Source organism: Saccopteryx leptura, chromosome 3 (genome assembly GCF_036850995.1).
Source record: "Saccopteryx leptura isolate mSacLep1 chromosome 3, mSacLep1_pri_phased_curated, whole genome shotgun sequence".
Classification (NCBI taxonomy): Eukaryota; Metazoa; Chordata; class Mammalia; order Chiroptera; family Emballonuridae; genus Saccopteryx; species Saccopteryx leptura.
Genome location: NC_089505.1, coordinates 84,992,578 through 85,020,215, shown reverse-complemented (window position 1 = coordinate 85,020,215; position 27,638 = coordinate 84,992,578). Strand labels below are relative to the sequence as shown.

Below are 27,638 nucleotides of genomic sequence, written 5' to 3'. Positions count from 1 at the left end.
GCAGGACAGGATGCCCGGTGGGGAGGGGGTCCCCACGCCCCTTAGAGACCAACAAGCTCTCTCTGTGGGCAGCAGCAGCGAGGTGTGGAGAGCCACAGGGTCCATGCCCATCTTCTCCAAGCAGGGGTGATGCTGGCCAAGGCGCCACCTCCATCTTGTTCAAGGTGGGGCCATGCCTGTGAAATTCCCTCAGGCCTCAGCCCACAGGGGGGAGTGGAGAGTGTGTGTGTGGGGGGGGCTGTTCTTTAGATGCATTCCATGCCCCCATTTGCTCTCGCCACAACCAAGGGTCCAGCTCTGAGTTTATTCAAACACATAAGGACATGGGTGGAGAAAAGGCCCTTTCGGGATTGGTCCCAGGGACTCAGGCCCCCAGCCTCCCCCACCCACCCCCCGCATCTCCCAGGCTCGAGAGCCACGCGAGAGAGCTGCGGCCGAGGGCGGGAGGCTGGAGAGGCAGAGAGAATGTATGAGACAGGCAATCCTGTTAGAAGTTTAGACCCCATAAATCTCCACCGAGCTGCTGGCTGGCTGGCTTAGGAAGGTGAGAGCAACAACATTACGAGGCTAGAAGAATGTACCGTGAAGGCCAAAGAGCAGGGAAGTCACGGGGGACCGAAGAAACGCGGAGGCGAGAAATTCAGTCTAATCTTCCCTCGGCCGCCAGCGGGAGGCTGCACCCTGGTGCCACCGACAGAAATGCGCTTCCCTCCCCGGAAAATTGATTTGTCAACAACCAGAGATTTCGTCCAAAGGCATTTCAAGGTTGTTTGAAAAAAATAAATAAATAAAAGAAAGTCAGGACGAGAACGACGGGCAAAGGCACACACGGAGTCAGGAGCGCTGTGGAGATAAAGCAGCTCCAGCAGCTGCCCGGCAGCTGGCCCTCTGGGCCCGTGATCTGGAAACGTTGGATTGACAGTGTCCATGGGGAATGGGGGCACCGTGGGCATTCTTGACTAAGAACTGGTTTGCAAAAACATAAAATAAAATTATTTTTTTTTCAACTCAAAGATGGTTTAAATCTGTTCCTAGGATCAAAACACACCCTCCCACAAACCCCAAAAATGTGAATTTCCTCATTTGGGGTTGAGTTGCCTGCCAAGGGCAAAGAAGGACCCCTGACCTGACCCTGATGTGGACAGCAGTTCCCTGCCAGGGTCCCCAGGACACATGAGTGGCAGCCGGGTCCAGAAGGTGGAGTGTGGGGGCACGCCATGTTCCTGGGCCCCCGTCCCACGTGGGGTCAAGCAGGAGCTAGGATCACCAGGTATCTTTTTGCCGTAGGTTAGATGCTCTATCATCTGTGGCCGGAGGATGCCGTCCGGTCCCGGACACGGGGCTGAGTCAGCACAGCCCTGCGTGAGGCCTCCTTGAGAAGAAAACCTCCCCTGCCCGTCGCTGGGGAAAGAGGGGCGCCTTTGTGGACGCGGGCGGCCAGCAGGGGCTGGTTCCGGGTCTCGCTGCCAAACACGCGAGGTCTGGGAGCCAGCCGTCACCCAAACGCGTTCTTTTCTCCTTCCTTCCTCCGTCCTCCCTTCCCCGCTGGTGTCAGGGGTGACGTGATGGGCCCCACAGTCGGGCGGCTTCTCGTTTTCCCCCGAAATCTCCTGGCCTGAGCACGTTTCTACAGATCTTCTGCCTAATCGACGTCACACTTCACCAGAATAAACAAAGGAGGGCAGATAAAGCCAAGAGTCCCTCGTCAGCGCCAAAAGGAAGCAACGCCCCCACGGTGGGAGGAAGAACTCGACAAAATGGCCCCCAGAAAACGTGTCCGGCGGGGACAGTGGTGGCTGGGCCTGCGGTGAGCCCCGACAGGAGGGTCTGCTTCTCCGCCGAGCTCGGGCTCGGTGCTCACAGGTGCTGGTCGAGGCTGCCACGGCTCAGGGAGATGACCCCCCCCCCCCAGGATTCCCGCTTGGCCCTCCTACTCCCAAGCAGGACCAAGGCATCCATGTAACAATGCAGCGTGAGGAGGCAGGTCAGGCAGCAGCCGGCCAGCAGGAGGAAGCCAGACCGACACGCGGACTCGAGGCATTTCCGCTCTGAGGTGGGCAGGGACCCACAGCAATGACACTGAGCCAGAGTCACACGGGTGACCCTGGAGTCCAGGCCGGCCACCCTGGTCCAGAGGCCCTGTGTGTGACCCTGGTCAAACAAGCAGCTTCCAGTTTACAAAGACGCCCGCCTGCACTAGCACACCTCAGGTGTGCCTCAGTGTCCCCTCCTGTCCTCCCTGAAAGAAAGGTGAACAAAGGAAAAGGGACTCAGAGGCAGAGAAGTGCCCCCCCACCTCAGGACACCATGACCTTCAGAGGCGCCCTGGACACATTCTGAGACCTACTGACCTGAGCTGAGAAGGTGCCCAAACCAGTGGATTTGTGGCCAGGTGCGGACAGACGGCCCCAGAGCTTGAGGAGCTGACCACCCACCGCCATCAGCCCACATGTACAGAGTGCCAACTCTCAGGGCTGGACATGTATCCGGGCCTGCCGAAGCGTAGGGAGGCCTAGGCCAGGCCCCCTACCCCTGCCACCCCAGAGCAGCTTGCAGCTGAGCTCAGCAAGTGTATCCCCACCTCCGTGGTCCTCCCAGACCCTGCTAGGTAGCCAGACAGAGCTCCATCCTTGAGCTGCAGGATGATCCCGACCCAGTGAGGAGCCCTCGCCCTCGGGTCCTCTGCAGCGTCCTGCCGAGATGGTGAGGGACCCCGCCACGTCCTCAGCTCTCCAAGGCTGTAATGCCACCTGCATATGTGTGATTTATGCCCAGATGCCACCTGGACTTACACTATGCAGGGTCAGGGGTAGGTCCTAGGCACCAACCAACCCCCAGAGCAGTGAGCTGTGCCAACATCCACTGACAAAGGCAGGGATGAGTTGGGAACGGAGGGGGCAGGACAAAGGGCCAGGATGCTTGGTGTGTTCCAAAGCCCCCGGCCAGCATCTGCACATGCCCTCCCGGGGCGGTCAGGCCCACGGGACCCGGCTCCTGTGCATCACGGGGATACCCGCAGGCAGCCCGGTCTGGGAAGTGAGATGCTGCTCTTTGTTTTTGAAGCAGGGGTGGGGGGGGGCAGGTACAGGCGCTGGCAGACTGCGGCCTGGACTCGAATTCCCACGGGCGAGGGCAGAAAGGACGGTGCCTCCCTGGCTCAAATGTCCTGGGCCAGCGGCCTCCACTCTGGGGCTGCACCTCAAATTTCGGCGACAGACCGGTCGCAGAAAGCAGCCAGCTTTATCGGAGGCCTGCGTGAGCTCTGTATGGCGTGGCCCCTGGCCCCCCGAATTCCACGCCTCCCAGGGGGGCAAATAATCTCGCGAAGGGCCTCCTGCCAGAGGCCGGGACTGGAGCGGAGCGCTCTCCCCATCGCTGAGAGCTCTGGCCCCCAAGCAGCTCCGCACAGGAATCTCCTTACCGGGCCCCCGGGGTTCAGATCGAATGTCCCTTTGAAAGGGCCAGACGGGACCCTATGCCCCTGCCCCTGGGTCTGCCTGACACCAGATCCAGCCGTCCTGCCTGCGTTTTCAGAGGGTACTGCCTGCCCCCCCAGGGGAGCAGCCCTGACACCCCAGGGCCCATCGGACCAGCTCAAGACGAGGGAGGAGGGACAGGCTTACTGTGGCCGGGTGGCTGCCAAGACCCTTTCTCCTGCAGGGAGCCCTCAGCCCATGCTTGGACTCTGCTGTCCCAGCCTTCCTCTCTACCCTCTAGCTTTACAAGCCTGTGGGACCAGGAGACCCAGGGACAGCTGCCTGAGGGAGGATCCCCTTCACTACAAACGTGTGCTCTGTCACTATCTACACGTCCATCTCCTAAGTCATCAGAAACCAAAACCAGAGTCTGGTTCATGGCATGATGTCAGTGTACAGAGAGCATGCTATGCATGTGTACATGTGTGTACAACTGTGCGTGCAAGTGTTACACGTCTACACGCTGCACTGTGTGACTCATGCAAGTGCGTGCTGTCTGTGTGGTGGTTGTGGGTACATGTGTGTGGGTGTGTGTGCACCTGTGTGAATGTGGATGTGCACTACGTGTGTGGGGGTTATGCATCCATGTGTGCTCCTGTGCGTGTGTGCACGTGTGTGCACAAACTGATTACAGGAGCCCTATTATCCTGTAGTCCCCTGAGGGAATACTAAGCATGTCCCCTGGGTGACACCAAAGACGCACTCTCAGGATAACCACAGAGCGAGGAGAAACAGCTTCCCTTGTTAGTTGTAGGACCTGCCACTCAGCACCCCCAGATCCCCTGAACAAAACTAAGCAAGAGACCCCAAAAGATGGGCCCAGTCCCCAAGGTGGCCCTGTGTGCTGGTGTGTGCAGGGAGCGCTTGGCAGAAGCTCCCCAGCCCCAAGCTCCTTTCCCCTGGAAATGTGGGGGTGGAGCCGGAACCCAGGGCAGATACCTGCCCGGGCCACGCAGACAGCACAGCGTTGAGCCCCCTGGATGGCCCGCCGGCCTCTACAATGGTGGACGCAGCTCCTTGGGTCAATGGCCTGCATCCTGGACCTGTGCTGGCTCGAAGGAGACCAAACCCGTGTCGCTCAGAGGTGTTTGCTCTCTATTCCTCCTCAAAATAGCAGTTTCCAAGAGCTTTGAAATCTGTAGATCACACACTCACATGCAAATCTGCCTCAGCCAGGTCTCAGAAGGTTCCAGAAACCCAGAACAGCTGCTAACAGTAACAGCAATCACTGTCCCACACTCAAGTGCCTGTCACTTCCCAACTGAGCCCGTCAGAAACGTCAGGCAGGGGCCACAAAGCCACCCTGTCTGGAAGCAGAGGAGAGACAGATGATGGAGACACAGGTGGTCACCCCCTCGGGGCACACAGACGACATGTTAGGACCCAGGCTGCCCTTCCAGACGGACGGGGTGGAAGCACCCACTCCACCTCTCACAGGTGGAGGAAACAGAGGCAGAACTGGACCCCTACCTCTGGAGAAAGGCGCCCAGCCCTGCAGACTGGGCAGCGTGTCCCTGGTAGGGCGCACGGGACACGGGCCAACAGCCCCGGCTCTGTCCTGACCCAGCCGAGGTGAGACAGGTCAGGGAGCCCAGGAGCAGAGGTGCGTGTCCCCCAACCTCAGCCCTGATAAAAGTGAAGGATTCTTTCTGGGGGCCCTGCCATCTCCACTCTAAAACCCAACCCACCCTCCGCTGCGGGCCTCTTCGGCAATCTGAGGTCCAGTCCATCCCATGCTCCCTGCGTATCTGCAACTCTCCTGTCTGTCTCAGCCTTGGCCAAGGGTGACTGCAGATAGAGGGTGGGCCCTTGTACCCTACCCTCCGACACCAGTTCAGCTGGCCTGGAGATGCTCTCGAAGGAGCTACAGGGGGCCTACCTGTTCCTAAAGATCTCGGGGAAGCAGAAAATCTCCCCTGGGTGGGACCTCTAGGCTTCTACCACGCTCCCCAACAAACACTCCCTGGCTACCTTCCCTCTCAATCTGGTGACACAAGGGCCCAAGGACCAGCCTTCCACCCCAGGTGCCAACTCTCAGCAGCCGGCAGATGGGCCTGTCAGGTCGCTGTGGGTTAGCCCAGGGTCAGCTATGGCGATGAAGTCGCACATCACGTTTGGAATTTGGGAAGTGCAGACCAAGAGCCCCCTGGTGCAGCCCAGCAGCCCAGGGCCTCCACTTCCTCTCTGCTCGGCACCCTGAGGGCCTCTGCCTCTGATTGGACAGAGAGGGAGGGCTTTGCTTTTATAAATTCTATCAGTGTCAAAGGCTTCAAGGAGCAACGTCATGGTAACGCTGGCCCCCAGATGACCTCCCCTTCCGTGGACCCTCTGGCCAGGCTGTGCCCACTGGCCGGTGACCACAACCCGCGAGTTCAATATTTGTCCCAGAGATCCCAATGTCCTTCTGCACGAACCCAGGGCAGGCCTCTCCGAATAGTCTGCGGGCCACTTCCCTGCACAGCCCCCCCAACACCCCACCCCAATCCAACCAGCCACCGGCACAGCAGGTGAAGGCAAGCATCATTCTAGCCTGGGTGGGGGGGTAGATAAAGAATCTAGCGTTCTTTGTCAGAAAAACGTGAGGCCGCATTCTTCCACGCCCGCCCTCTCCCTCCCTCTGCCACGCTGAGTCTGTGGGTCAAGGAGGGGGACTCCCGAGGGGCCGCCAGGCCGGGCTGCCTGCTGTAATGGGCTTCTCACCCTCGCCATGGTCATCAGTGCCCCCACCCCTTTGAACGAGGGTAGTCTGTCAGATTCGGAGGCAATCTAAAACCCAGGGTAGAGGGAGACCCTGGAGCAAATGAAGCTTCCTTCCACAGCCTGCCAGCCCGCCCGGGGGCCGGCGGGGAGGCCGGGGGGGGGCGCCGTCCCCGCCGTAATTAGCACATGAGATTCAATAACACGCAGCAGCTTTGAGCGGCTTTATCTAACCTTTGGAAGGTAAGATTAACACCTCCGATGGAGAGAAAGTTAAGACCAGGGGCCCCCTGCGCTTTGCGGTTCTGATTCTGAGCCGTGAAACGAGAACCCCCCTTGGGCCAGCTATCTGCCCCCTGGTTTCTGAGCACTCTTTCTTCCCACTGTTTTTTTTTTCTTTTGGTTTTTTTTTTTTTTTTTTTCAGCCCTTTTGTTCCTAAGGACACTCGGCCAAACGTGCAGCCACTAAAACTCCACCCCTCTCCATCACACACACACACACACACAAACACATGCTCACACACGCAATGAGCTCCCCGAACATGAAGAGTCCATGGATAGGGGGCGGGCGCAAGGGGAGGGTGGGCCTACCAGGACCCTTCTCTCATCCCACTTTTTATCAGAGACGCCAGGTCTCCGTGGTTCCTGTGGAAATCTCCCGCTGCTCAGGGGGTGACTTGTTGCTGCTTGGGGCTTCTTGTGCCCAGAAGGAGCCACAGACCTCGGTGGTCCCCTTGCCCGGGGACCAGGGATGGGGCCAGGTCCAATTCTGCCTCTGGCTGGGCTGCCCGCTGGAAGGGTCAGAGGAGAGAGCAGGTGCACCAACAGACCACGCGGGGATGGTCCAGCGGAGTCGCGGAGCGAATGTGGGGCGGATGCCCCCAACATCCCAAAGGGGTGCTGTTTTTGTTTTTTTAGAACTAAGTCAAATCACTTCCAGGGCAACACTGACTTGCCTGTGTTAGCTTCTCCTCCTGCTAACGTGATAAATAAATAATCAGACACATCATTGGGCTGGTTCACTAAATAAGAGGATGCAGCCAGAGACGGGCCAGGGCGGAGAAAGGGACGGAGACGCCGGCATCGGGCCGTACACCCCCGGGTTTCCTCACAGCATTTGTGTCCTGTCAGTCACGAGCTTTCTGTGCAGCCCGAGCTGGAACTGAATACCCTATTCAGGGAGGTACTCACAGGCGTGTTATTGCAATTTAATATTTTCACACACAGACACATCATTATCTCGGAACCTGACACTGGCCACATAATTCTGTCATTTTTCAAGAGGGCCTAATTTTTCTAGATGCGAGCACCAGGGCCCAGGATTATCGAAACAGCCCCTCTCAGCTTTGTTTCTTCTCCGGTGGGGGGGTGACAGCCATGGGGGGGGGGGGTGACAGCCCTGCGGGGAAAGTTCTCGTGCACTGACTGCCCTCTCCACCTTTGAACTTCAGCCTCTTCTCCTCCCCGCAGGACCAGCTGCAAACGGCCCTGGGCCAGCCAGCCGGCCAGGCTGCCTGCCGCAGCTGTGGTCTCAGACGCCAGGGAGAGCTCAGCCGCGGTGTGTGTGGGTGTGGGTGTGGGTGTGGGTGTGGGTGTGGGTGTGGGTGTGGGTGTGGGTGTGGGTGTGGGTGTGGGGCAGCCAGGGTGAGGGGCTCCTTGCAAACATGCTCGGGAGCGGCGCTGGTGCCGTGTCACCGACAAGACGGAGAGGTCCGAGGTTCTGTCTTGGACATTAGCCCCACGCTGGCGTGCACACGTGTGAACACGCAGAGCGCGTGCATGTGTCTGCACAGTCCCTGAGGGCCATCCCAGCACACTGACCTGACGAAGGGTCTAAGTCAGGGGCCAGGTTTCCCTCCAGCAGCGTGGGCTCCGGCTGACACAGCAACCCCCGGTTTTCAGGCAGCTCAAGAATGCACTGGCACTTCTGGGAATGAGAGCGGGGGTGGGAGGGGGTATGCTTGCAAGGAAAGCCAGAATTCCCAGGGAGGGGCGAGCAGGTGGCAGGGAAGGGGACGGTGGCATGGGCCAGTGGATGCTGTGGCCCGTGCTGCTCACTGTAGCCTTAATCAGTTCAGCGTTTCCCGAGCCAGAGACATTCTATGGTTCATAAGCTCCCTCCCAGTAGGGATGCTTAGGGAGGGGGCCCTCTACACTGGCACCCAGAAAGTCCCAGGATCACTGTGCCATCAAACCCTGACGCTGCATGCACGCTCAGGGCTGGACCAGCCAGGCGGCGAGTGGGGAGAGGAAGGACCAACGGCTACTTCTGCATTCGGGGGCTGGAAGTGGTGGTCAGGTCAGCACCAGGCAGAGAGGCTGGTTTCCGGCACGGTAAAGAGCTCATGGTATCGCCCTCCCGGGACCGAGAGAGAGAGCGTGTCTACGTGGGAACATGGCACTTCTGAGGCAACAGTCTCACTCTGCACCCTTCATGAGGGAGCAACATCTGAGAGTACCTAAGCGCCGGGGAGAAACAGGCTCCTGACCAGCTGCAGCAGGGAGGGACGAAGTGACAGGAAAAGGACTGGCGCCCAGCACTGCGCCCAGGAGCTCGGTGGCTTTCCTATGGCCACCGTGGGTTTCCTCCCCATTCCCTGTCTATTTCCTGCTTTGTGGCCCGATCTGCTGGCCAGTCCAAAGCAGCGGTAGCAGCCCACTGAGCAGGTACGAGTGTCTGAGCATCTCCCATGCACACCCTTCCCCTCGGAGAGACCGCTCGAAAGAGCGGGGAAAGTCTATTATGTAAATCCACGCTGCCTCGCGGTGTCGGCCGCAGCTTCGGAATATAGATACGGGATTAAACCACGTCACAGGACAGAGTGCCCAGGCATGTGCAGGCCCATTCCTTATGCGCTGACCCAGGGAGCTGTCATCGTGTGCTGATGTCGGCGGTGCCCTGCCTGCCAGAGGACGAGGGGGACCGGGACTCGGGGAACGCGTTGCCTCTGAGCCACTGAATTTAAAATAGAGAGGCTCACAGACACTAAGACGGGAACACAAACCTCTTCTCCAGCCCTCCTCCTGCCCGCACATCCGCCCACCCTTTCCGGCGGCCTCTCTAATCTGAAAAAAAGCAGTTGGTTGAGGATCTGGGAGACCCCCTCTACCAGCACCGAGGCCAGGCCAGCGATGGAGAGAGCTGACTGTCCCCAAGGTGCTGAGGCTGAGGTGGCCTGCTGGGTTGAGTCTGGCATTGTTTCCTTCCCAACAGTTTGCAGAAGAAGGCCCAGACTCCAGGATAAACACCCACTGACCGGTGAGGATCCAAGGGTCTGAGCGCAGTGCCGCGACCACGTCTTCCTCAGGATGCCCCACGTCCCTCACACCTCATCCCTGGGGCCCTCAGCCCTGCCTCAGGGGCTTGCGCCCAGTGGGCCCGTGCCCAGTGGCCCATGGATGACGCATAGGGCTCCAGGGGTTGAGCTGAAGGGACAGATGGACTTGAGCCACCCCAACCACAGATGACCCCCCCCAACCCCTGCAGGAACAGGAAGGCCTCTGATAAGAAGGGACTGGCAGACGCCCACAGCTGTTTACACCCCGAAGACAGATGTCAGGATGGAAAAGGTCCAGTGTGGCTGATGGGCCAGGAAGGCGGCGGGAAGAGGTCACCAGTCCTTGAGGACGACGAGCATCTGGTTGCACATCAGAGGGGCCGAAACAAACCAAACACCCGCCTTCCCCGTCGGAATATAAAATCTCGGGTGAAGGACCGTGTGTGGCCGGAATCGAAGGGGCCCTGTGACGAGCCGGGCAGACCAGTGGGTGGTGGGGCTTTATGATGGTGAAGCCTGGGCAGGTACAGCCAAAGCAGAGGGGTGGTGGTCAGAGCCCTCCTCCTGGCCTGTGCGCCCCCTGCAGGGCCCCCGGTTGACCCCCACAACGGTCAGGAGGCTGAGGACCACATGCAGGTTCCCACCACAGGCCAAGGGCATAAAAACCCTACCTCGGTTCTGAGTCTGGAGATAGCAGCAAGTCCGATCCATGCCCTACCTAAACTGATTGGAGGGAGACTCACCCACCATTCTGACTCCTGCCCACACACACACATCTGTCCTAGGACCCCCACATTCCAGGCAAGAACACTCAGCAAACAGCATGCCGGCCCCTTCCAGAACCTTCCATGCGTTCGCCCTGGCTCGAGGCCGGCGGCAGAAGTGCATGAGATACCAGTGCTCACCCGTCCACATACTGCAACACTCCAACTGAGTGACAGCTCACTCGACTCTCCCCAACGCCTCCCCTCTCCCTGGTTTCATACAAGTGACGGAGGCATGGTGCGGGGACCCCGCGGCATGACGTGGACAGTGTGACATTGGAGAGAACCAAGTGCCCCACTCCCACCCCTGTCCCGGCCGGCCTGTCCCACAGTGGGCTGCGACTGCAGGGCCCCAACAAGTCCTCAGGAGCAGTGTCCAGGCCACCCCGCGGGCCAGGGTTTGATATCGGCACTCAGTGTTTTGCTTTGTTGCTCTTTCTAAAGTAGGAAAAGGAGACAAAGCCACGTACTTCTCAACTCAGCAGTTCCCCAAATGGAAAAGCAAACCGCAAGCCTGAGGACCCATCCTGGGCAGACGGGGGCCAGGAATCTGGGGTGACCTGGCCCGGGACCTCCCTGCCAGCCCCACCGGTGGCCCTCCTGAGCAGGAGGGGGTTTCAGACCCAAAGACAGTGAGCCTGTGTCCCCCCTCCCTCCCAATGCCCCACCATCGCTCCACACTGAAGTTCATCGTCGAAAGGGGAAAGTCAGATCTGCCTGAATCTACGCAGGTGAGTCAGGCAGCTCAAGGGCCGGCTGAGAGAGCTCTGCTTGGCCAGAAATGACCAAGCGCATTCCTGGGAATTCCCTGGGAAACTCCCAGGGAGACCTGGAATCCCCTTTCTCCCGACGATGTGGCAAGACAGAAAGAAGCCTTGGTCCCGGGCCTCAGACCAAGCCCTGTTGGCACTGCCTGGGGGAGGGGAAGGGGATAAAGCCCCTCAAAGATACCCAAGGTGCCTACACAGGGACAGCGGTAGCAGGAAAACAGAGCTGAGGCCGCTCACAGCAGAAGGGTTCCCGATCCACCTCCACGCTGGGGACAGGCCAGCAGCCACCCTGCAAGGGCTTCAGCAGCACAACTGCAGTCTCCTCATGGCACCTCTCAGAACCAGGAGATGAATCGCACTCTACTAACACCCTCTCCCCGCAGACCAGGCTAACCAGTCTCTAGCCACATGCCCAGGGGATGCCTGATTGGCCATGGTGTCGGCTTAGGCTGGGCCAGGACCTCGATAGATGAAGCTGACCCCAGTGCACACACTCAGGTACACCCTCTCCACTCGTCGGATGTGAACTGCAGCTCACACTCGTCCCGGGAAGCAGCGTGTCTGAATTCCCTATCCAGGTCTGTTGGCAGAATCTTTTTGGAACCTTCAGGAAGCAGGTGTTGATCACTGGTTCTCTGGCTTCCCTGAGCAGGGCAGCGGAAGTGAGCATAGCAGAGGGGTTCCTCGCTTCCCCAGCTCGGGGGAGGGGGGCACCGTGCCCATAGGAGGTTTTGCTCTCAGGTTGGTAAGACCCTGTGTATTGACAAAGCCCTCCCTCTCACCCGTGGGCCACTCAGGGCTCTGCAACGTCAGCTTCTGGGGTCCCCTCTGACCACAGGTGCCTTTAGGAAACCTCTGACCCTGCACCAAACAGTCCAGCTCCAGAGCGAGGTCAGGCCAGAATGACATCGGACCCCTCCATGCTATCAGGGTTGTGTCAAGACAGCCTCCCCCATTGTCCCCATCCCTGAATGATGAGGCTTTGGGGTTGGAAATGGCACACGCGTCAAGGATGTGAAATTGTGCACGGCGAGAATGCGGGGCCCTTAGTTAGAGGAGATAAAATATTCACCAGGACCCGGCCTTGTTTTCAAATGATTATAAATTATTTTAACAGTGCATTTGCAAAGGGTTATAAAAACAGCCATAATATATTTTTTTTTCCCTTAGATTCTAGAATTACCAGGGTGACAGCTAATGCAATAATGATTTGTTTCAAACGCCAGTGTTTAAGCTGTAGAAAGCTGATTTTATACATTTTTCCAGTAGGCCGCATTGTAGTTAATGAAATTAAACACACCAATCGCATTTGTCCCCAGGGGACGAGGGACTGAACACACCACTGGTTTATTTTTTTATTAAAATAAATTGCAGCCGGCAAGATGGACTAATTGCACGCAGAATTGAAAAAGAAACATTCCATTGATATAATTAAGCCAATTTTCATGGACATAAATAGTTATAGTGGATATAAAATAAGCAAAGCCTTCACCAGAATCTGATTCCCCCCCCCTATTTTTTCTTTCTTTCTTTCTTTTTTCTTTTTTCTTTTTTTTTTTTTTTTGCCCCAGAATGTGAACTATTAAACAAATATGTATCTCAGAGCGTGGCACTCCTATCTGTGAGCTCCAGGGGCCTCCTCAGAGTCAGTCTCTAGGGGAAAGGCCTGCCAGGCGGGCAGGCAGCCCGGGCATCTCCGGACCACAGAAGATTTGATGGTAAAACCCCAAGAGGAGTGTGGTCAGAGCAGGAAGAGGCTACCTTCCCCCCACCACACACACACACACACACACACACACACACACACTGCCCTGGGCCCAAAGAGTTGGGGAATGCTAGCCAGCCCAGAACAGCCACTGTGCCTTGGCCACAGCCTAGGAGGTATGCTCAGACTTGAGGACCAGCAGTGGTTGCAGGTGGGACCATGGACTACAGCCCCAGGTCCCTCTGCCTTGTGTCGGGTCCACCTCTTCCTGATGGCCCAAGGGAAGGAGGAGTGATTCCTGTGTCTCCAGGTCTGGGGTACGGGCAGACAAGTCCTACACCTCCTACATTTGCTCAGGAAAAAGTACTATGCAGGGGGTTCAGGCAAGTGGTCTACACTTTCCACTACTCTTCACTTGCCCTTGAAAGAAGTAGGGGCCAGGCCTCCCGCCAGCCTGGGTGGGGAGATCTGGGAGCCCAGACCTGGGAGAAGGAAGAAGCCAGCCTGGAGGAGGCTGAATGCACAAGGCAGCCAGCCGCACACACTGCCTGAGAGCCCACAGAGGCCTTCCCTGCTTTTTAAGAACAGACAGACCTGTTAGGAGCTGAGCACTAGCCTTGGGGAAATGCTGAAACCCCATCACATTAGAAATAATCCCGATGGAAATACCTGCCGTTTGCCCCTGGCGGGGGTGCGGCCGGGTTGCTAAATAAGAAACCTGGGAGAGTTTTGTTTAAAGGACACCCGGTTTCAGCCTTAACTTGCTATGTGACCTGCAGGGGTGACTTGACCTCTCTGTGCCCCTGCCTTAGCCTTCTCACCCCTAAAAGTGGTGCGGGCTAGCCACACTGCATCTTTCTCAGGGTCAGCGAAAGAGGTGGTGTCACATCTTCCATGTGGACCATGGGCGCCTCTAAGGGAACCGTAACATTCGAGGCAGGAACAGGGGCAGTGACTCAGGCTGCTGCCGACTCTGGCCTCCCCAAGCAGACAGGTGTGTGGAGCAAATACACACCAACCCACAAGCCACCTCCAAGAAGTTATGCCTGCAGACGCAAGGCGGGGTCTATCCTGGAAAGCCTGGCCCCACCCTCCATTTTGGTCTCCTTTCCCTTCCTCCACTCCCCTGACTTGGACCCGGGTTTCCCGGAGGTGGGCTCCGGTCTCTCTGCACCTAAGTCTGAGAGGCGACCGCTAATGGGACCGGGGCCTGCCACGCGCGCGCGCGCGCACGCGGGGAGTATGGGCCGGATCAAAGTCGGGGATTCAGGCAGCCGAGCCGCCCGGTCCAGGAAAACTAAGAGGCAAAAACCCTTAGCGCTGAACCAGGGCTCTGGAGAAGGGGGCCGCGCTCAGCTCGCTGGGCTGGGGTCCGAGGCGCCCGGGCGCAGGCATTGCGTGAACCGGCTGCGCGGTGTAGACCCTGACGCCGCTCCCTCTGAGCGGTAGCCGGCCGTGACTTTGTGTGCGGAGACCCGGGAGCCGCTGCGGAAAACATCGGCTCAGACCGGGGTTCCGAGGCCCTACACCCTGGTCCGCCCGCGCCATTTGGAGCCCTCAGGGCCTGAGTTTGCGTCCACCGCCACCCCTGTACCGCCAGCGAGGCCCCGCGGCACCCTTTGCTGCGAGAAGTTTCTCTCCCTCCCCTGGACGGCACTCTGGCTGTTCCTTGTCCTCTTGCCCGCCCACCGGGGAAGGAGACAGGAACTGTCGCGTCCCAGACTTGTGACAGGGGTTTGATTCAAAACCTGGTAAATTGTATTTAGCGCTCTTTGAAATTTTTAAACGAAATTACTCCAATGATTTTTAATCCCGGTTAATTTTTGTTGAAACTCTAATTATACATCACCTTAATTACCAGCCCCAGCCCCCCAAGGATCCCTAATTGCCTCTTAATTGAATAAAACAGGGGGCTAATCGCGCCCAAAGTGGCCCAGAGAGCTGGGTTGCCTCCCCCTGCAGCCCATTGGGGGGAGCCCCCCGCCAGCCCCCCAATCCCAGCCAGCACCTGCCCTCTCAGTAGAAAGGGGCACCAGGTTCTCTGCCCCACGCTCTGCCCAGAGGGGAATGCAGGGTGCACGGGAGCCTGAGCCCAGGACTGAGCAGTCTGGAAGCCCAGCCCGCACCTGCTCTGCCGAGGCAGCAGACAGGAGGAGCAGTGTGGCCGGCGGGCTCCTGTGGCCGGGGACCCTGGAAAGCAGCGGCACCCTTCAGGTGGCGCGGGGGTGGGGTGGGGGACTCCCACCAGATCACTCCACTAACAGGACCTGGCAACCCCTGTCTCTCTCCTGCAGGTCTCTGGCCGTGGCACACCCGCTGGCCAATGGTGAAACCAGAGCCTGAGGGCTGCTGTGCTGTGCACAGCCACCTGCCCTTGGCTGCCAGCCCTGCACCCCGCCCCTCCGCGGCGCTGCCCCAGCGTTTTTCGCCCGAAGCGGGCTTGCCGCTCCACTCCCGCCGGACACTTCCTGGCACTGTGGCCCTACGAGGCATCTAAACAAGAGGCTGCCACCATCCTGGTTCAAGAGAGAGGACTGGTGGAGGGGGCAGACCTGCCCAGTGTGGGAGAAGGGCAAGCCCGGCAGGGAGGGAGCCGGGCCTGGGTCAGGGGGAGAGAGAACGGGGCCAGAAGCTCAGCCTCGAGCCCTGCTCCCCCAACCTGTCACACACATACAATGCCCTCTGATGTGCAGAAGACCTGCAGAGGGCTGCATCCAGCGGGGGGAGCAGCCTCCGCTCCACCCCAGGGGCTAGGCCGCAGTCATCCTGCAGACAGCATTCTTGGACCCGGGATATGTGGCATCTAGAACTATGGAATCAGTCGCTTCCATATGAATCAGGCCTCAGGGGCAGCTCCGATGGGGGTCCCAGCTGGACACAATCTATGGAGGCCCATCTCCTTCCCTACACGGAGGTCAGGAGGGCACCACAGCTGCACTGACTCCCTCCCCACCTGCCCACCTGGCTCCTAACAGAGGCAAAACCACAAAGCTTTGTCAGGCATTTTGTTTTTCAGTGAGGGGCAGGGACAGTCGCACTGCCCCACAGACCAGCCCTGCTCCAGCCTCTGATTGGGGACCCTGGACCCACAGACCTGTCCTCACTATGCTCCCTCCTTCAGTTCGGGTGAGGAGGGAGTGAGTCTCCCAGCAGCTGAACTGCAGCCCAGGCCTGGCCACCCCAGTGGCCTCTGCCCTTGGAAATCTCAACATAGTCTCCAAGGTGGGCCTCCAAGGTGCAGCCAGCTCAGCCAGCATGCAGTCCTCCCCACTCTCCCGCCACAGAGTCCCTGAGGTGAGGTCCTGGGAGAACACGGACCAAGCACAGCTGCCCTTCTGGGGCAGTCCCCCGCAAGCTCTGTGTCAAGGAGGTCACACCCAGTGACCTGGTTGTCCTTCCCTGCCCAGCACAGGGCTGCAGGCACAGCCCAGTCCTGCACACTGGCCTTGTAACCATGACCTCTCCCCTCAGCCCCTGACCCCGGCTGCGACATAGCCTGGGGAGAGGGAGGTTCCGTTGGAGGAAGCATTGGAGCTGCCCTCTGCCTCAGATTCAGGTCACAGAGTCAGGTCCCCAGGGACGTCCACATCTGCTTAAAATACTGTCCACTGAAATGCAGTTCCTCAGTGGATCCTGCACTCTGTGTCAGGGCCGCAGCTGCATTTCCGTGCCTGGCCACCTTCTTGGGGACGGCTGGGGGAAGCTGTTTCGGCAATGGGGCCCAAGGGGGAGGGTTTCCCCATGTTTGCCCTGGTGTGGGTTCCAGCTGGGCCTGGGCCTGATGTACCTGCTCGGTCTGTGCCTTTTCTCACCAAGGACTCCCAGGAAAGGGAAACCCGTGCACTGCCCGCCCCCTGGTCATGTTCATAGGCCCCCGGCTTGGTTGTAGGACACTGCCAGGCACCTTTCTAGGTCCTGAGCGGTGCCTGGCCCTCCTGCCTGAGTGGCAATCTATCCCACCTGCTGGGGTAAAACAGAGAGAGAACTGAGGGCCAGACCAGACCTGTGGCCAGTCTGGCCGCCTGTCTGTCAGCGTGGGAAGTTTCCGGGGCTGCCTCTCTCTCCCTCTCCCTCTCTCTCTCTCCCTCGCTTGCTGCGAAAACCAAGGGAACGCCACCACCTTCCACTTTCTCACTCCGACTTTCGGCCCTTCTTGGGAAAGAGCCGGACCCAGGTGGCTGGCAGCCCCGGGGCTGAGACTCTTGAGTTGGCCCTTGGTGCACACATAGACCCAAACATGCACACAAATATGCACACCCCATACACCCACAGGCATGCAGGTAGCACTGGAACAGCAAAACCAGCCGTGAAATAGGGACCTCCTTCGCACCAAGAGGGGCAAGAGGTCATGGGAGGCCAGGAAGGCCAGGGAGGCCCAAGGCAATGAGCCCAGGGCAGAGGAGGCCGGCTGGAAAGGGGCACCTCCAGGAAGGGTCCCCAACGACTACCCGCGGGGTCCAAGGGCGCCCTGCAGAAGCTGGGAGCTGCTTTTCCCGGCGGGCCCCACACATGGCCTACGATGGCGGGCTGCTGTCAGGCCGAGCCATACCGAACACCGAACCCGGAGAAGAGAACTTCTTCTGAAAACTGTCGCGAGTTTAGCGCCCACCGGGCTCACGCTTGGGATCAGGCGGAGTGCTGCGAGGCCCGGCCCGGCAGGGTCAGGCCAGGAGGAGCGGACTGAACGGCCTGATGGTCGGGAGGGGATGCCAAGGGGAGACGGCCGGGCTCCCCTTCCGCCCGTAGGCCGGCTGCGGTCGGAGAAGGGGCGATGGGAGCAGGAGGCGCTGATTCCACTCCGCGCGGCGCCTGCCGCTTCGCTGCAGCCGGGCCTTAGCCAGGCTGCGGGAGCCGCGCTTTCCCGGCCGCGCCGCCGCTGCCGCCCCCACCTGCCTGCCTCTCGGGCCGCAGCCCCGGGCCCGGGGGCCTCGCGGCCCATGGCGCCGGCGCCGGGGCTTGGAGGGCGCACTGGTGGCCCCGAGGCGCAGCGACGGGCGGTGGTACAGGCGGCGGGAGCAACCGGCCGGCGGCGGAGACCTGGAGGCGAGGACCTGGAGGCAGCGGGCTGGGCGCGTGGAGCCTGGGGCTCAGCCGGAGACGGAGCGAAAGAGAAAGTAAGACCGGACCGGGCAGTCTCTCCCGGGCAGCTTTGTCCCGCCGGGCCTCAAGGTTGCGCCAGGCGAACGGGTGAGGAAGGGTCCGAGCGGGGCCGAGGGTGCAGGCAGTGGCGGCGGGTCGGAAGGCGGCCCGGTGGGGACACTCCTGCCGGAGGCACCGGCGCCTGGGCGGCCCGCGTGGGCTGCCGGAGTCACAGATGAGCGCCCTCCGCCGTGCGGGGCACCAGTTGGGAATAAACTTCACGACCACAGTTCCAAACCCAGGAAAACGTCTCCATTTTGCTCCCCAAGTGGCTGCGGCCGTCCTGCCGTCGCTACCCCTGCCTTGCGTCCGCAGAGCCGGTGGGCGCCGGCCCGCGCCCCCTCCTCCGCCCCCTCCCCGGCTCGGGGTCTCCCTCCTCTGCGCCCGGCTGGCGGACGCCAAAGGCGGTGCTCTAGCGCCCACTATTTCAAAAGCCCGGAATATGATTTGACCAGGACTGAGAGCCACTCGGAGAGAGAGGGAGAGAGCGAGCGAGGAGGAAAAAGTTGCTCTCCCCTTTCGTCAACTTTTCGCTAACTTTCGCTTTTCGCTCCCCTCCACCCCCAGCCCTCCCCCTCCGCCCCCCTCCCCGGCCCCCACCGCGCGCTTCGGGTTCCCGGGCCCGAGCGCCTGACAAGGGGGGGGGGAGGGGGTTCAGCGAGGAGGGGGCCGGCGCCTTCGGGGAGCGCGCGGCCCGGCGCCCCGAGCCTCTGCGCCGAGCCCGGCCGCCCCGGAGCGCGGGAGGCGGAGCAGCCCTCGGGCTGCGCGGCCGATCCGGGGGCCGGGAACCCGAGGCGCGCCGGCCGCGCCCCGACGCGCACCCCTGGCCCGGACGCCCCGGCCCCGCGGCCCCGGCCCGTTGGCGCGGCGCGGCCGAGCGCAGGAGACTTACTTTTGGCTAGCTTCCTCGCCCTTGCCTTGGATCGCATGGTGTCGGCTCGCGGAATCTCTCTCCTCCTCCTTGAGTCCAGAAGCAGCTACACACTATCTTCATCTCCCCAGCATTGTCAGTTTGGACACCTTCGCACATGCGCACAGAGCACTCAATCTGACACCCCTCGCCGGGGCCAAAAAAACTTTGCAATGTATTCATCATCCTCATCGTCGCGCCGCCGCCGCCGCCGCCCGCCGCCTCGGCGCGGGATTGGGGGGCTCTCCTTGGCCTTCCTGGGCTTCACCTCACTTATCTCTCCCCCCGCCCCCTTCCCCCACCCCTTTTTTCAGCGCAGCTCGGAACTGGCCCTTTAAGAAAACATTCCGGGCTCGGCGCTCCCGCCTGGGGCCCGCACCCCGGACACTTTAAAAGGACCCAGGTGGCCCCGGAGGCGAGGTGACTATCCCCCCACCCTTCCCGTGCGTCGCGTTGCGCTGCTGCTCCCGCCCCAGCCGGCCGGAGATGAAGTGGCGGCTGCGTTTGCCCTGGCGACTTCCTTGGATATGGGGTCAAACGCGCGCCGGCAGTTCCGACGCGGGTCTGGCTGGTTTTGCTTCGTTTTATTGCATTTTAGTACTAATTAAAAAGCTTTGCATTCACTGTTGCCCCAGCCCGCTTTTCGCCCTGTCTGTCCCGTCGGTCCCCGCCCCTGACCTGAGATCCCCGGAGGGGGTGCCCAGGCCCGCGCGCCGAACCCGGCTCCTCCGAAACCCCCTCCGGGCCGCCGCCCCCCTCGGGCCTCCCCGGCCCCCGCCCCTCCCCTTCATCCCCACCCAACCGCTGCCGCTTCGGGCTCCGTGGTTCAAAAACTGCAACGCCAGCGCCGCCAGCTCCGCGCTCTGCCACTGCCCGAAACCGGCGGGCGAAACTCGGACTCGCCGCCCTCGGTCCCGCTCGGAGCTGCGGGGAGAACTGCGCCGACACCCGGAGGCAACGCGGGGGCAGCGGTCCGCACACCGGGCGTCCCCGCACCTCGCCGCTCTGAGGGCAGCCTGTGGACTCCTGCCTCCGCGGCCCCTAGGTGAGTACCCTGCGGCGGTCGCCGAAGCTGGACCACCTCCAGGGACCAGGACCTTTGGGGACACTCCCCCCTCGCCTCTGTCCGCCCAGGTGCGACGCGGTCGGGAGGGCCAGCGGAGCAGGTGGAGGAGGCCGAGGGGGAGCCGACCGGGTGCTCCCGCCCTCAGCCCTCAAACTCGGAGGGCAGGCAGCGGAGGGACAGGCTGGGCGCACGCAGGTTCCGGGCACGGGGTCTGGTGGGAACAGTAGGAATTCTTCAGTCGTCTGTCTGGGATTTAAGGATGAATTGGAAGTAACTGGAGGCCTGGACCTCCGTGCCTTTTGGAGAACCAGGGTTCTGCCAAGCTGCGGGACTAGGAGCTGCCTCTGAGTCCACTTGAGCCTAGAAGGAGTGGTGCTCACGATGCCGGGGTCTCAGACGCCTGGGGGCCTCCTGGCCATGCCCCTCCCCGGTGTTGTCCCGTGAGACCAGCAACGCCTCCCCTGGGACCTACACTAGGACCTGCGCCCTGATCATAAAAGAGGTGAATGGGTCAAGGAGCTAACCCAGAGACCCCTGGGGTCCCAGCAGATGCACTCGGGTGGCTAGGGGCGCAGAGCCGATGCTACCCCAGAGGAAAAGCCCAGCAAAGCCTGGCTTTGTAAAAGCCGGCAAGTGCGGTGCGCTGGGCCTTCCCTCTCAGCGCTTCCTCAGCCCACTGCGCTTCCTCACGGGAATTCGAACCCCGAATGAGCTCCCACTGCACGGGAGTGTCCAGTCCTGCAGCCTTGCTCCCCGCCCTTGACGAAGAGGATGCTCTCCACCCGGCTCTGAGTCTCAGTGACCCTGCCTCTGCTTTTTCTGGCCCTTAGGTGAGTGTTCCCCGCGGCGGGGTCCTGAGAGCACAAGGCACCTCAGCAATGGTGCTTGCCAACCTCTTGAGGGTCTGTCATCATCCCTCCCTCACACACAAACCCTATCTTTCCCCATGGGCTAGGCAGAGCACTGCTGGGCTCAGAGGGTTCTGGGGACTTGCTGTCAGGTTCTCTGTGCCCACTAGGGACCAAGGCATTGCTGCAGGCCAGCTCAGAGCCCACTCCCGCCAAGGGTGGGGAGGGTGGTTGCTGGCAGAGGCAAGAAGGAAGGCTGCTGGGTCCCTAGAGCCCTGGGTGGAGTTGTTCGCTCAACCCAGCCATGTCAGGTTCCAGCCAGTGGGCCCAACCTGGCTGGGCCTGCTGGCCAAAGAGAACATAGGGTCATCCTCATATTTTGAGCACCTCAAGACCCCCTTGCAGAAAGCCTCCAGTAAGGTTAGGGATGAGGCCTGATAGAATACAAAGGTGCCCCGACCTGCAGAGAGGGTCCCTTCCCAAGCCTTGACCCCAGTCCAGCACTGATCCCCTGCCCTGGAAGCAGCCAGCAGACCACAAGGTTAAGAAGGCCCAGATATCTTTTGGGGGCACCCAGCTCACTCAGGCCTTCTCCCTGCGCCCTCCCTCAGCTCAGGAGGCAATTAAAATGCTCAGAGCCTTGGCCAGGCTGGGCCGGGACCCCCCAGACCTTGAGACTGTACCTTCCCAGGGCCGGGTGAGGGAGGGCCAGAGACTGCACTATCTTTTTCTTACCTGCCCCCTGACGGGACCTTGCTGGGGTGTGGGCGGGACTGCACCTCAGGGCTTGCCTGGAGGAGGGGGACCTAGAAATGAAGGTGACAGGGAGACCAGTGGGTTGCTAACCCTCCAAGGTGCCGCAGCTCCTTCGGGGTCGCCCTCCAATCAGCCCCCATTAGCTTGAAAAATCCAGGCAGGTCATCCCCAAGGCTATGGCCCTGGCTGAGGTTGGGTACTGGCCTGGCCAGGCCCTGCCCCCGCGTGGCCAGACTTAGAACCAGACTTAGAACGGAGAGCAGGTCAGACCGCATGGAGTTCCTGTGAGAAACCAGTGAAACAGGGAAAACCAGAGACAGATTCTTCCCCCCCTCCCCACCCTGGCTTTGCGGGACTTGGGGCACAAGTGTGGGCAAGTGGGGGGCCAGTTTTCATTTCATTGATACTAAAAGGCTTAAGGGCAGTTTTCAAAGTGAGCCCAGATCTGAGGAGTCTTGTGGTCCATGCCGCCTGGTAGACCCCACACCCACCACTTCCCCAGTGCCTCCTTGGCTCTGGGCTCCGTCAGACGGATTGTTGGAGGCTGGTGAGCTGTGGCCTGGCTGCATGGACATGTCCTACGTTCTATGCGTTTTGGAATCGACTTTGTTGCGGAGGCCAGGGGACTGGCGAGAGGACTTTTACCACCAACTTCTGTGGCACTGGAGCCCGTCCTCCAGAGCTCTGCCCGCTCCCGGCCGGTCCAGCAAGCAGGGAAGTGCCGCTGGAGCCCAGGATGAGGACCAAATACCATCTTTGGGGAGAGGTTCAGGTTCAGGAAGCTGGTCGCGTTCTGCAGTGTTGTAGTAAGCATAGCGGGGCCGTGTGTCAACGAGTGAGGCGGGTCCCTGACTCCTGGGAGAAGCCCATGTGTACTAAAACCGCACCAAGGCACCCCTCCCCACCCTACACTTCCTCCGGAGTCCATGCACTGCGGGGCTGAAGCGTCCCTCTGCTTGGCCACAACAAGTCAACTCACAGAGGCCCAGCCTCTGCATGGAGAGATCTGTGTGTGCTTGCAGGCGCAGGGTCAGTGCTGGCCCAGGCCATGTTCTCTCTGCTCTCCGTCCACGTGCACTGCTCCCTAAGCTCAGCCCAGTCCCAGGTGTCAGGCACTCCGTATCTGGGCTCTGTCGGACTCCAGATCAGATGTGCTCACCCTCCCTCCAGTTTCTGCTCAGAGAGAGGATGAACAGCTAAGAAAAGGGAAGCCTTTCTCCTTGAGCTGACACGTGGGCCCGACCGACCGGCAGCCCCTACTTGCCCCACTTCCCACCAGGGGCCACTGAGTCAGGCTGAGGTGTGGATAATCCTCTCTGGGCACATTCTCCTGCCCTACACTAGGTGGAAATGTCTTCCAGGTTTGAGCATCTGGAGGCTGGAGACTGAAAGGGACGCTTGGAGACAGGCCAGGGACAAGCCAGTTTGATTCCCACCGCGCCAAGGACAAAACAAGGTGGTCTCGACACCTAGCAGGAGACTCTTTGAGGATAGAATGCAGAGACTTGACAGGCTGGGATGAAGTTAGCGTGAATGTTTGATCTAGAATGGAGATGGGTGGGGCATGGACAGCCTGCAGGGCCATTTCCTCCCCTTGGGGGCAGCCACACTGGCCCATGGCTCAGTGGCCCACAGCCCAGCTACCCCCAGCACCACACCTTTGCTCCAGACTGGGGCCGCAAGAGGCCCCTTTTTGCCCCCTTTCCTACCCTAGCCCCAGAGAAACTCTAAGTCACCCAGATCACTGTCAGGAACTGGACACTGGTCTGGATCTCTGGCCCAGCGAATCCCAAAGCCCTGTGGCAAGGCCATTCCCTACACTGCTCAGAGCAGAGGCCTCAGAGCGCCCACATCCAGCCCCTGGTTCCGGAGCAGGTCTCCCAGAAGGGCTGGGATCCCTGCCGGGGCACTCCCAACCAGGCCTCCCAGGGAAATGAACCAAGTAGCTGATTTCTAGCAAACCGTAGTTGTTTCTAAACCTTCCTCATTCTCAGGCAAAAAAGGGACATTGTTCCAGGAAGATGGGCAACTTCCTGGGAAGGCCTCAAGACTCCTCTGTCCCCACCACCACCACCGTGCATCGGGATCCCTGGCTGGGGCCACCATCTCTCAGGAATGCAGACTCCTGGCCTGCTTGCATTCACCTGGGGTCTGCCACGTGCATTTGAGAGGCGCAATCCTGGTTTTTCGGTTTTGTTTTGATTTTTAATTTAAAGGATCGAGACACACGTGGGCCTGACTTCCCCGCGTGAGGCAGGGAGGGAGCTGGCTCCTGTATCCCGATTTTAAAACCGCTCTCCTAGAGATGCAGGGCGCCTGGCAGGGAGCAGGCGTGGACCGGGACCGAGCCGCGGCGCGGCGGAGCCCAGGGCTCCAGCAACTGCGGGCGGGCGGCCTCTGCCTCAGGGAGCAATAAACGAAATTGGTTTCCCACGCTTTCCCGCTCCATCTCAGAGCCTTTAAAAATCCGCCAACGAATTCCGTCGTTCGGTCTGTGTTGCTTCTGAGATGTGCGCTCACCCCGCGTCCCGGAGTCGCCAGCACCTCCTGCAGCAGAGACTCTCGCGGCACCCGCATCCCCCGGGCCACCAGCGCCACACGCAGGGACAGCTCGGGTCCCCTAGCACCCTGGTCCTGCGGCACCCGCAGAGCTGCACGCGACAGAATTCGCGCTGCGGCCACAACCGAACGCGCCCCGCGTGGACATGGCCGCCTCCTCCTGCTCCCCGTGCAGCCTGCGCGGGCAGGGTCCCGACAACAACGAAAACCGCGAGCCGCGTCACCTTCTGGACAGGGGAGCTCCGGGAGCCGCTGGGTGGGAGCCTTTTCTTCGTGTCCCCAAAGGCCAGAGAGCCTAGGACACCGGAGGGGCTGCCTAATACCAGAGGAGACTCCCCAGTAGGCTTGCACCCTGAATCCACACTTCGGTTTGCGGTTTGCAAAGGCCCCTCCTCCCCTTCTCTCTGCCGTGGTCCCTGCCCCCACCGCCGACATTCTTAATTCAGAGCGAAATTTCACCTTTGGTCCGAAGGGCTGGACTCCTTGCAGAGAGGACCGTGGACTGGGGGAGCTAGAGTCGATTTTCCTTCACGCCTCAGTTTCCATATCCGTGAAATGGGGCCAGACACACCTGTGCCCCTCTCACGGGTTTATGTGAGGTTGGGTTTATGTGAGGTTGGAGGGAGGACCGAGAGGTGGAAGCCACGGGGGGGGGGGCGCAGCCCACTCTTTGGGGCTCGGTTTGAGCGGTGGGGCTCAGAAGTGGTATCAGAGGTCTCTGCCATCCCTGCTCTTCCTGGAACTCCCTTCTCCCGCGCTTACTAGGAGGGTGAGAGGGTCCAGCTCCATCCTGGGTGAGAAGGTTGTGCTCCTCCTGGGTTTCTCTCCGTTTCCTCTGGGACCCAGGATGCAAGGAAGTTGAACCCACCATGCTTCAACTTTCAGGGTGGTCGGTCCCCTGGGCACCCCATATCTCACAGAGGGCAGATGCTGGGGCTGCCAGGGAGGGAGGACAGGTGACGGAGGCCCTGGTCCCCGTTGAGCCCCTAGGAGGGAACACACCCCATCTCCTTCCCGCTCCCCATGCTGCCTGCCAAGACTTGGGTGTTCCTAGCTTTGGGGACCTGCATGTCCCAACAAGACCCGGCAGGACCTTCAGGGTGTGACCTAGGAACCCTGGGCTTCATTAGCACTCCTGAAACTATCCTGCTGGGTGCTGACTTGGGGGACTGGGGGAGCAAGAGAAGTGGGCGCGACCTGAGCAAATCCTCCAGGCCGCCCACTGCTTCCAAACAAGATGGCGCAGCAGGGGGAAGGGGGAGGAGAGGGGAGCAGCAAGGGGGAGAGCTTTAGCAGACATCCTTCCCCCTGCCCCACCCCCCCCAGCTTTGCTTCTTGCTACTGAACCAGTAATCTCCAGTTGGATGGTGGAGACTGGGCTCCCAGAGCTGACCAGAAAAGGGCGGAGACCTAGACAGCCTCCGGCGAGGAAAAAGTTACCTTTGCTGAGTGACCCAAAGGGGATGGCCTGAGTCTGCATGTCCCTCCGGCAAGGCGTTTGGCTCCTGCAGAAGCTTGGGCACCCACAACCCCTGCCTCTGGGAAGGGAGCAGGGTGAGGCATGCAGTGGGTTCTGGTGTGCCTGCAGGGGTGGGAGTGTGCCCCCATTCTTGACTCCTTTATCTCAGACCTAAGCCCCACCCCCCATGAAAGAATGAGAGGCAGGGAAACAGTACAAGGTCCCAAGCCTCCTGCAGCCCGGACAGGTCAAAGAACCTGAGGAGGGACCAGCTGTGTGCCATGTCAGGGGATTAGAATGAACATGGCACAATCCCAGCCCTGAGCAGTTTCTCAGTTACATGGCATCAGTGGAATTAAAATGGGAGTCTGTGCCTGGTGGTGGTGGGGGGGAGGCAGCAGAGGAATTGCCTAGGCACTGTCCCCCATGCACACATGATGTCTTCTCTCCCCACACATGATGTCTTCTCTCTCCCCACGTGCTTCTGTGCTGTGACCCTCTCCCAGGGCAAGCAGAAAGATGGGGGGACTGGTGAAGATGGAAAGAGCTTTAGCAGAGTCAGACAGCTCCGTCCCTCACTCCCTCTGAAACCCTAGTTCAGCCCGCCCAGCTTTCTGGGACCCCCAATTTCATATGTTTACTGTAGGGACACACAAGCCAGGGGGATTGTGAGGATTGACACATGCGTGGGGTGGGGGGGCCTGGAGCTTTCTGGGAGGGTTGTTAGAGCAAAACACTGCTGTCGGCAGGGGTCCCTGTGCCCTCCGACCCCTCCTCTCCCAAAACCAAGGCCTGTCCCAAAGGCTCTGGGTTGGGGTCCGTGAAGGGAAGGTAGCAACACCCTCCCTGGCTGTAGATGGAGGGCATGTGTGGCCAGGACTGAGGACAGCGCCCCTGGGAGCTGTCAAGCAGGTCTGAAGAGGCTTCCAGTGTCAGCCCCCATGCTCTTGACCTTGGCCTGCCCCAGTCTTGCTTGGCTAGAGTAGAGGCTGTTTGAAGGTCAACTTGTTCCCTGGTACCCATTATCAGTGCCTGTCACAGGCCCACCACCTGCCCACCAGAAGGCCAGGGCTCACAGATCCTGCTGCACACCCTGCAGCCTTTATTCACTCACTGGCGTGTCATTGGCATGTGGCGTGAGGCCGAACGCTGCTAGCCCCATGGTGGCGGTGGTCGTGAGGAGTGTGTCCTCCAGCGGACCTGGAACTCCAGGGCATCTGACTCCCCTCAGAAGCCCCAGTGTCTGGCCCCAGCCTGGGAGACTGCTGAGAGCTCACTTAAGAGGCAAATGGGTCACAAATGAGTGAAGAGTGCTGAGTGGCTGAGGAGTGGCCCTCAGATCCCCACAACCTGGCATCAGCCCAGGGGAAGACCCAAGGAGACCAGGGGCAACGTTACAGGGCATGGAAGTGGCGGCAGCAGCCCCTGTGCTGAGTGACCTGTCCTTATCTGTCCCAGCTTGCAAAGGGCCACCTGCTTCCGGGAGCCAGCCCAGGAGACCGGCTGCTTTGGGTGCATTTGGGCAAGGAGGCTGACTTGCTGGGAGGCTTCGGTGGGATGCTGGGGGCAGGGCAGTTCTTGGAAAGAGTGTTCTCACAGGGCAGACTGTCTATCTGTGGGGTTTCCCGGCCTAGAGAGATCAAGCCACGTGGTGCTGGTCCCCTGTACCAGGCAGGGTTGGCTTCTGCCCCTGGGTGGCCTCACTGTGTGTGCCACTCTCACGACCATGTCGTGCAGGAGGAACTGTAGTTGTTTGCTCCTTACAAATGGGAAAGCGGAGGCTCAGAGGAATAAAGCATGTTACCGGTGTGGAGCAGTGGGGCTCACTACCTGACCGCAAAGCCCTCTCCAGGTGGCTTAGGCAGCAAGACCATGTTCTCCAGGTATGCACATGACTAGAGAACACTGACGGGGAAGGGGTATGGGGGGGCTCTGCTTGACTTTCCTGGGTGTCACTCGTACCAGGAGTGTGAGCTCCAGCATGCTCTGGCCTGGCAGTCACCCACGTGCTCCTAACAATAGCTGCCTGTGTGCAGAAAGACAGCCATATGGGGTTGGTAGTTCCTGAGTCCGGCTCTCACTGGGGAGTCAGGGACCCCACAACTCCCCCACACACACACGCACATACACGAGGCTGGCCGTCCCTGGACTGTTCTAGGGTCAGGTCCCACAACCCAGCCAGTGGCTTTGGGGTGGAGGCCCACTTGGGGG

General features: G+C 60.3%; 1 protein-coding gene and 1 long non-coding RNA gene across 6 annotated transcripts in view; one reads left to right on the top strand and one right to left on the bottom strand.

The window, feature by feature from the left end:
• The window catches only part of PRDM16 (PR/SET domain 16), a 309,142-nt gene extending 290,107 nt beyond the window's left edge, over nt 1–19,035 (bottom strand). For all 5 annotated transcript variants that reach the window (XM_066374857.1, XM_066374858.1, XM_066374859.1 and 2 more), the window contains exon 1: nt 18,722–19,035. In XM_066374857.1, coding sequence (XP_066230954.1) covers nt 18,722–18,758 — 37 coding nt within the window. In that variant the 5' untranslated portion in view covers nt 18,759–19,035. The remainder of the gene's footprint in view (nt 1–18,721) is intronic.
• A 764-nt stretch (nt 19,036–19,799) lies between these two features.
• Nucleotides 19,800–23,843, top strand: LOC136399568 (uncharacterized). The gene is made up of 3 exons (XR_010750172.1): nt 19,800–20,635; nt 22,771–22,865; nt 23,404–23,843. It is a non-coding gene; the product is annotated as an uncharacterized lncRNA (long non-coding RNA).
• The last annotated feature ends 3,795 nt before the right edge of the window (nt 23,844–27,638 follow it).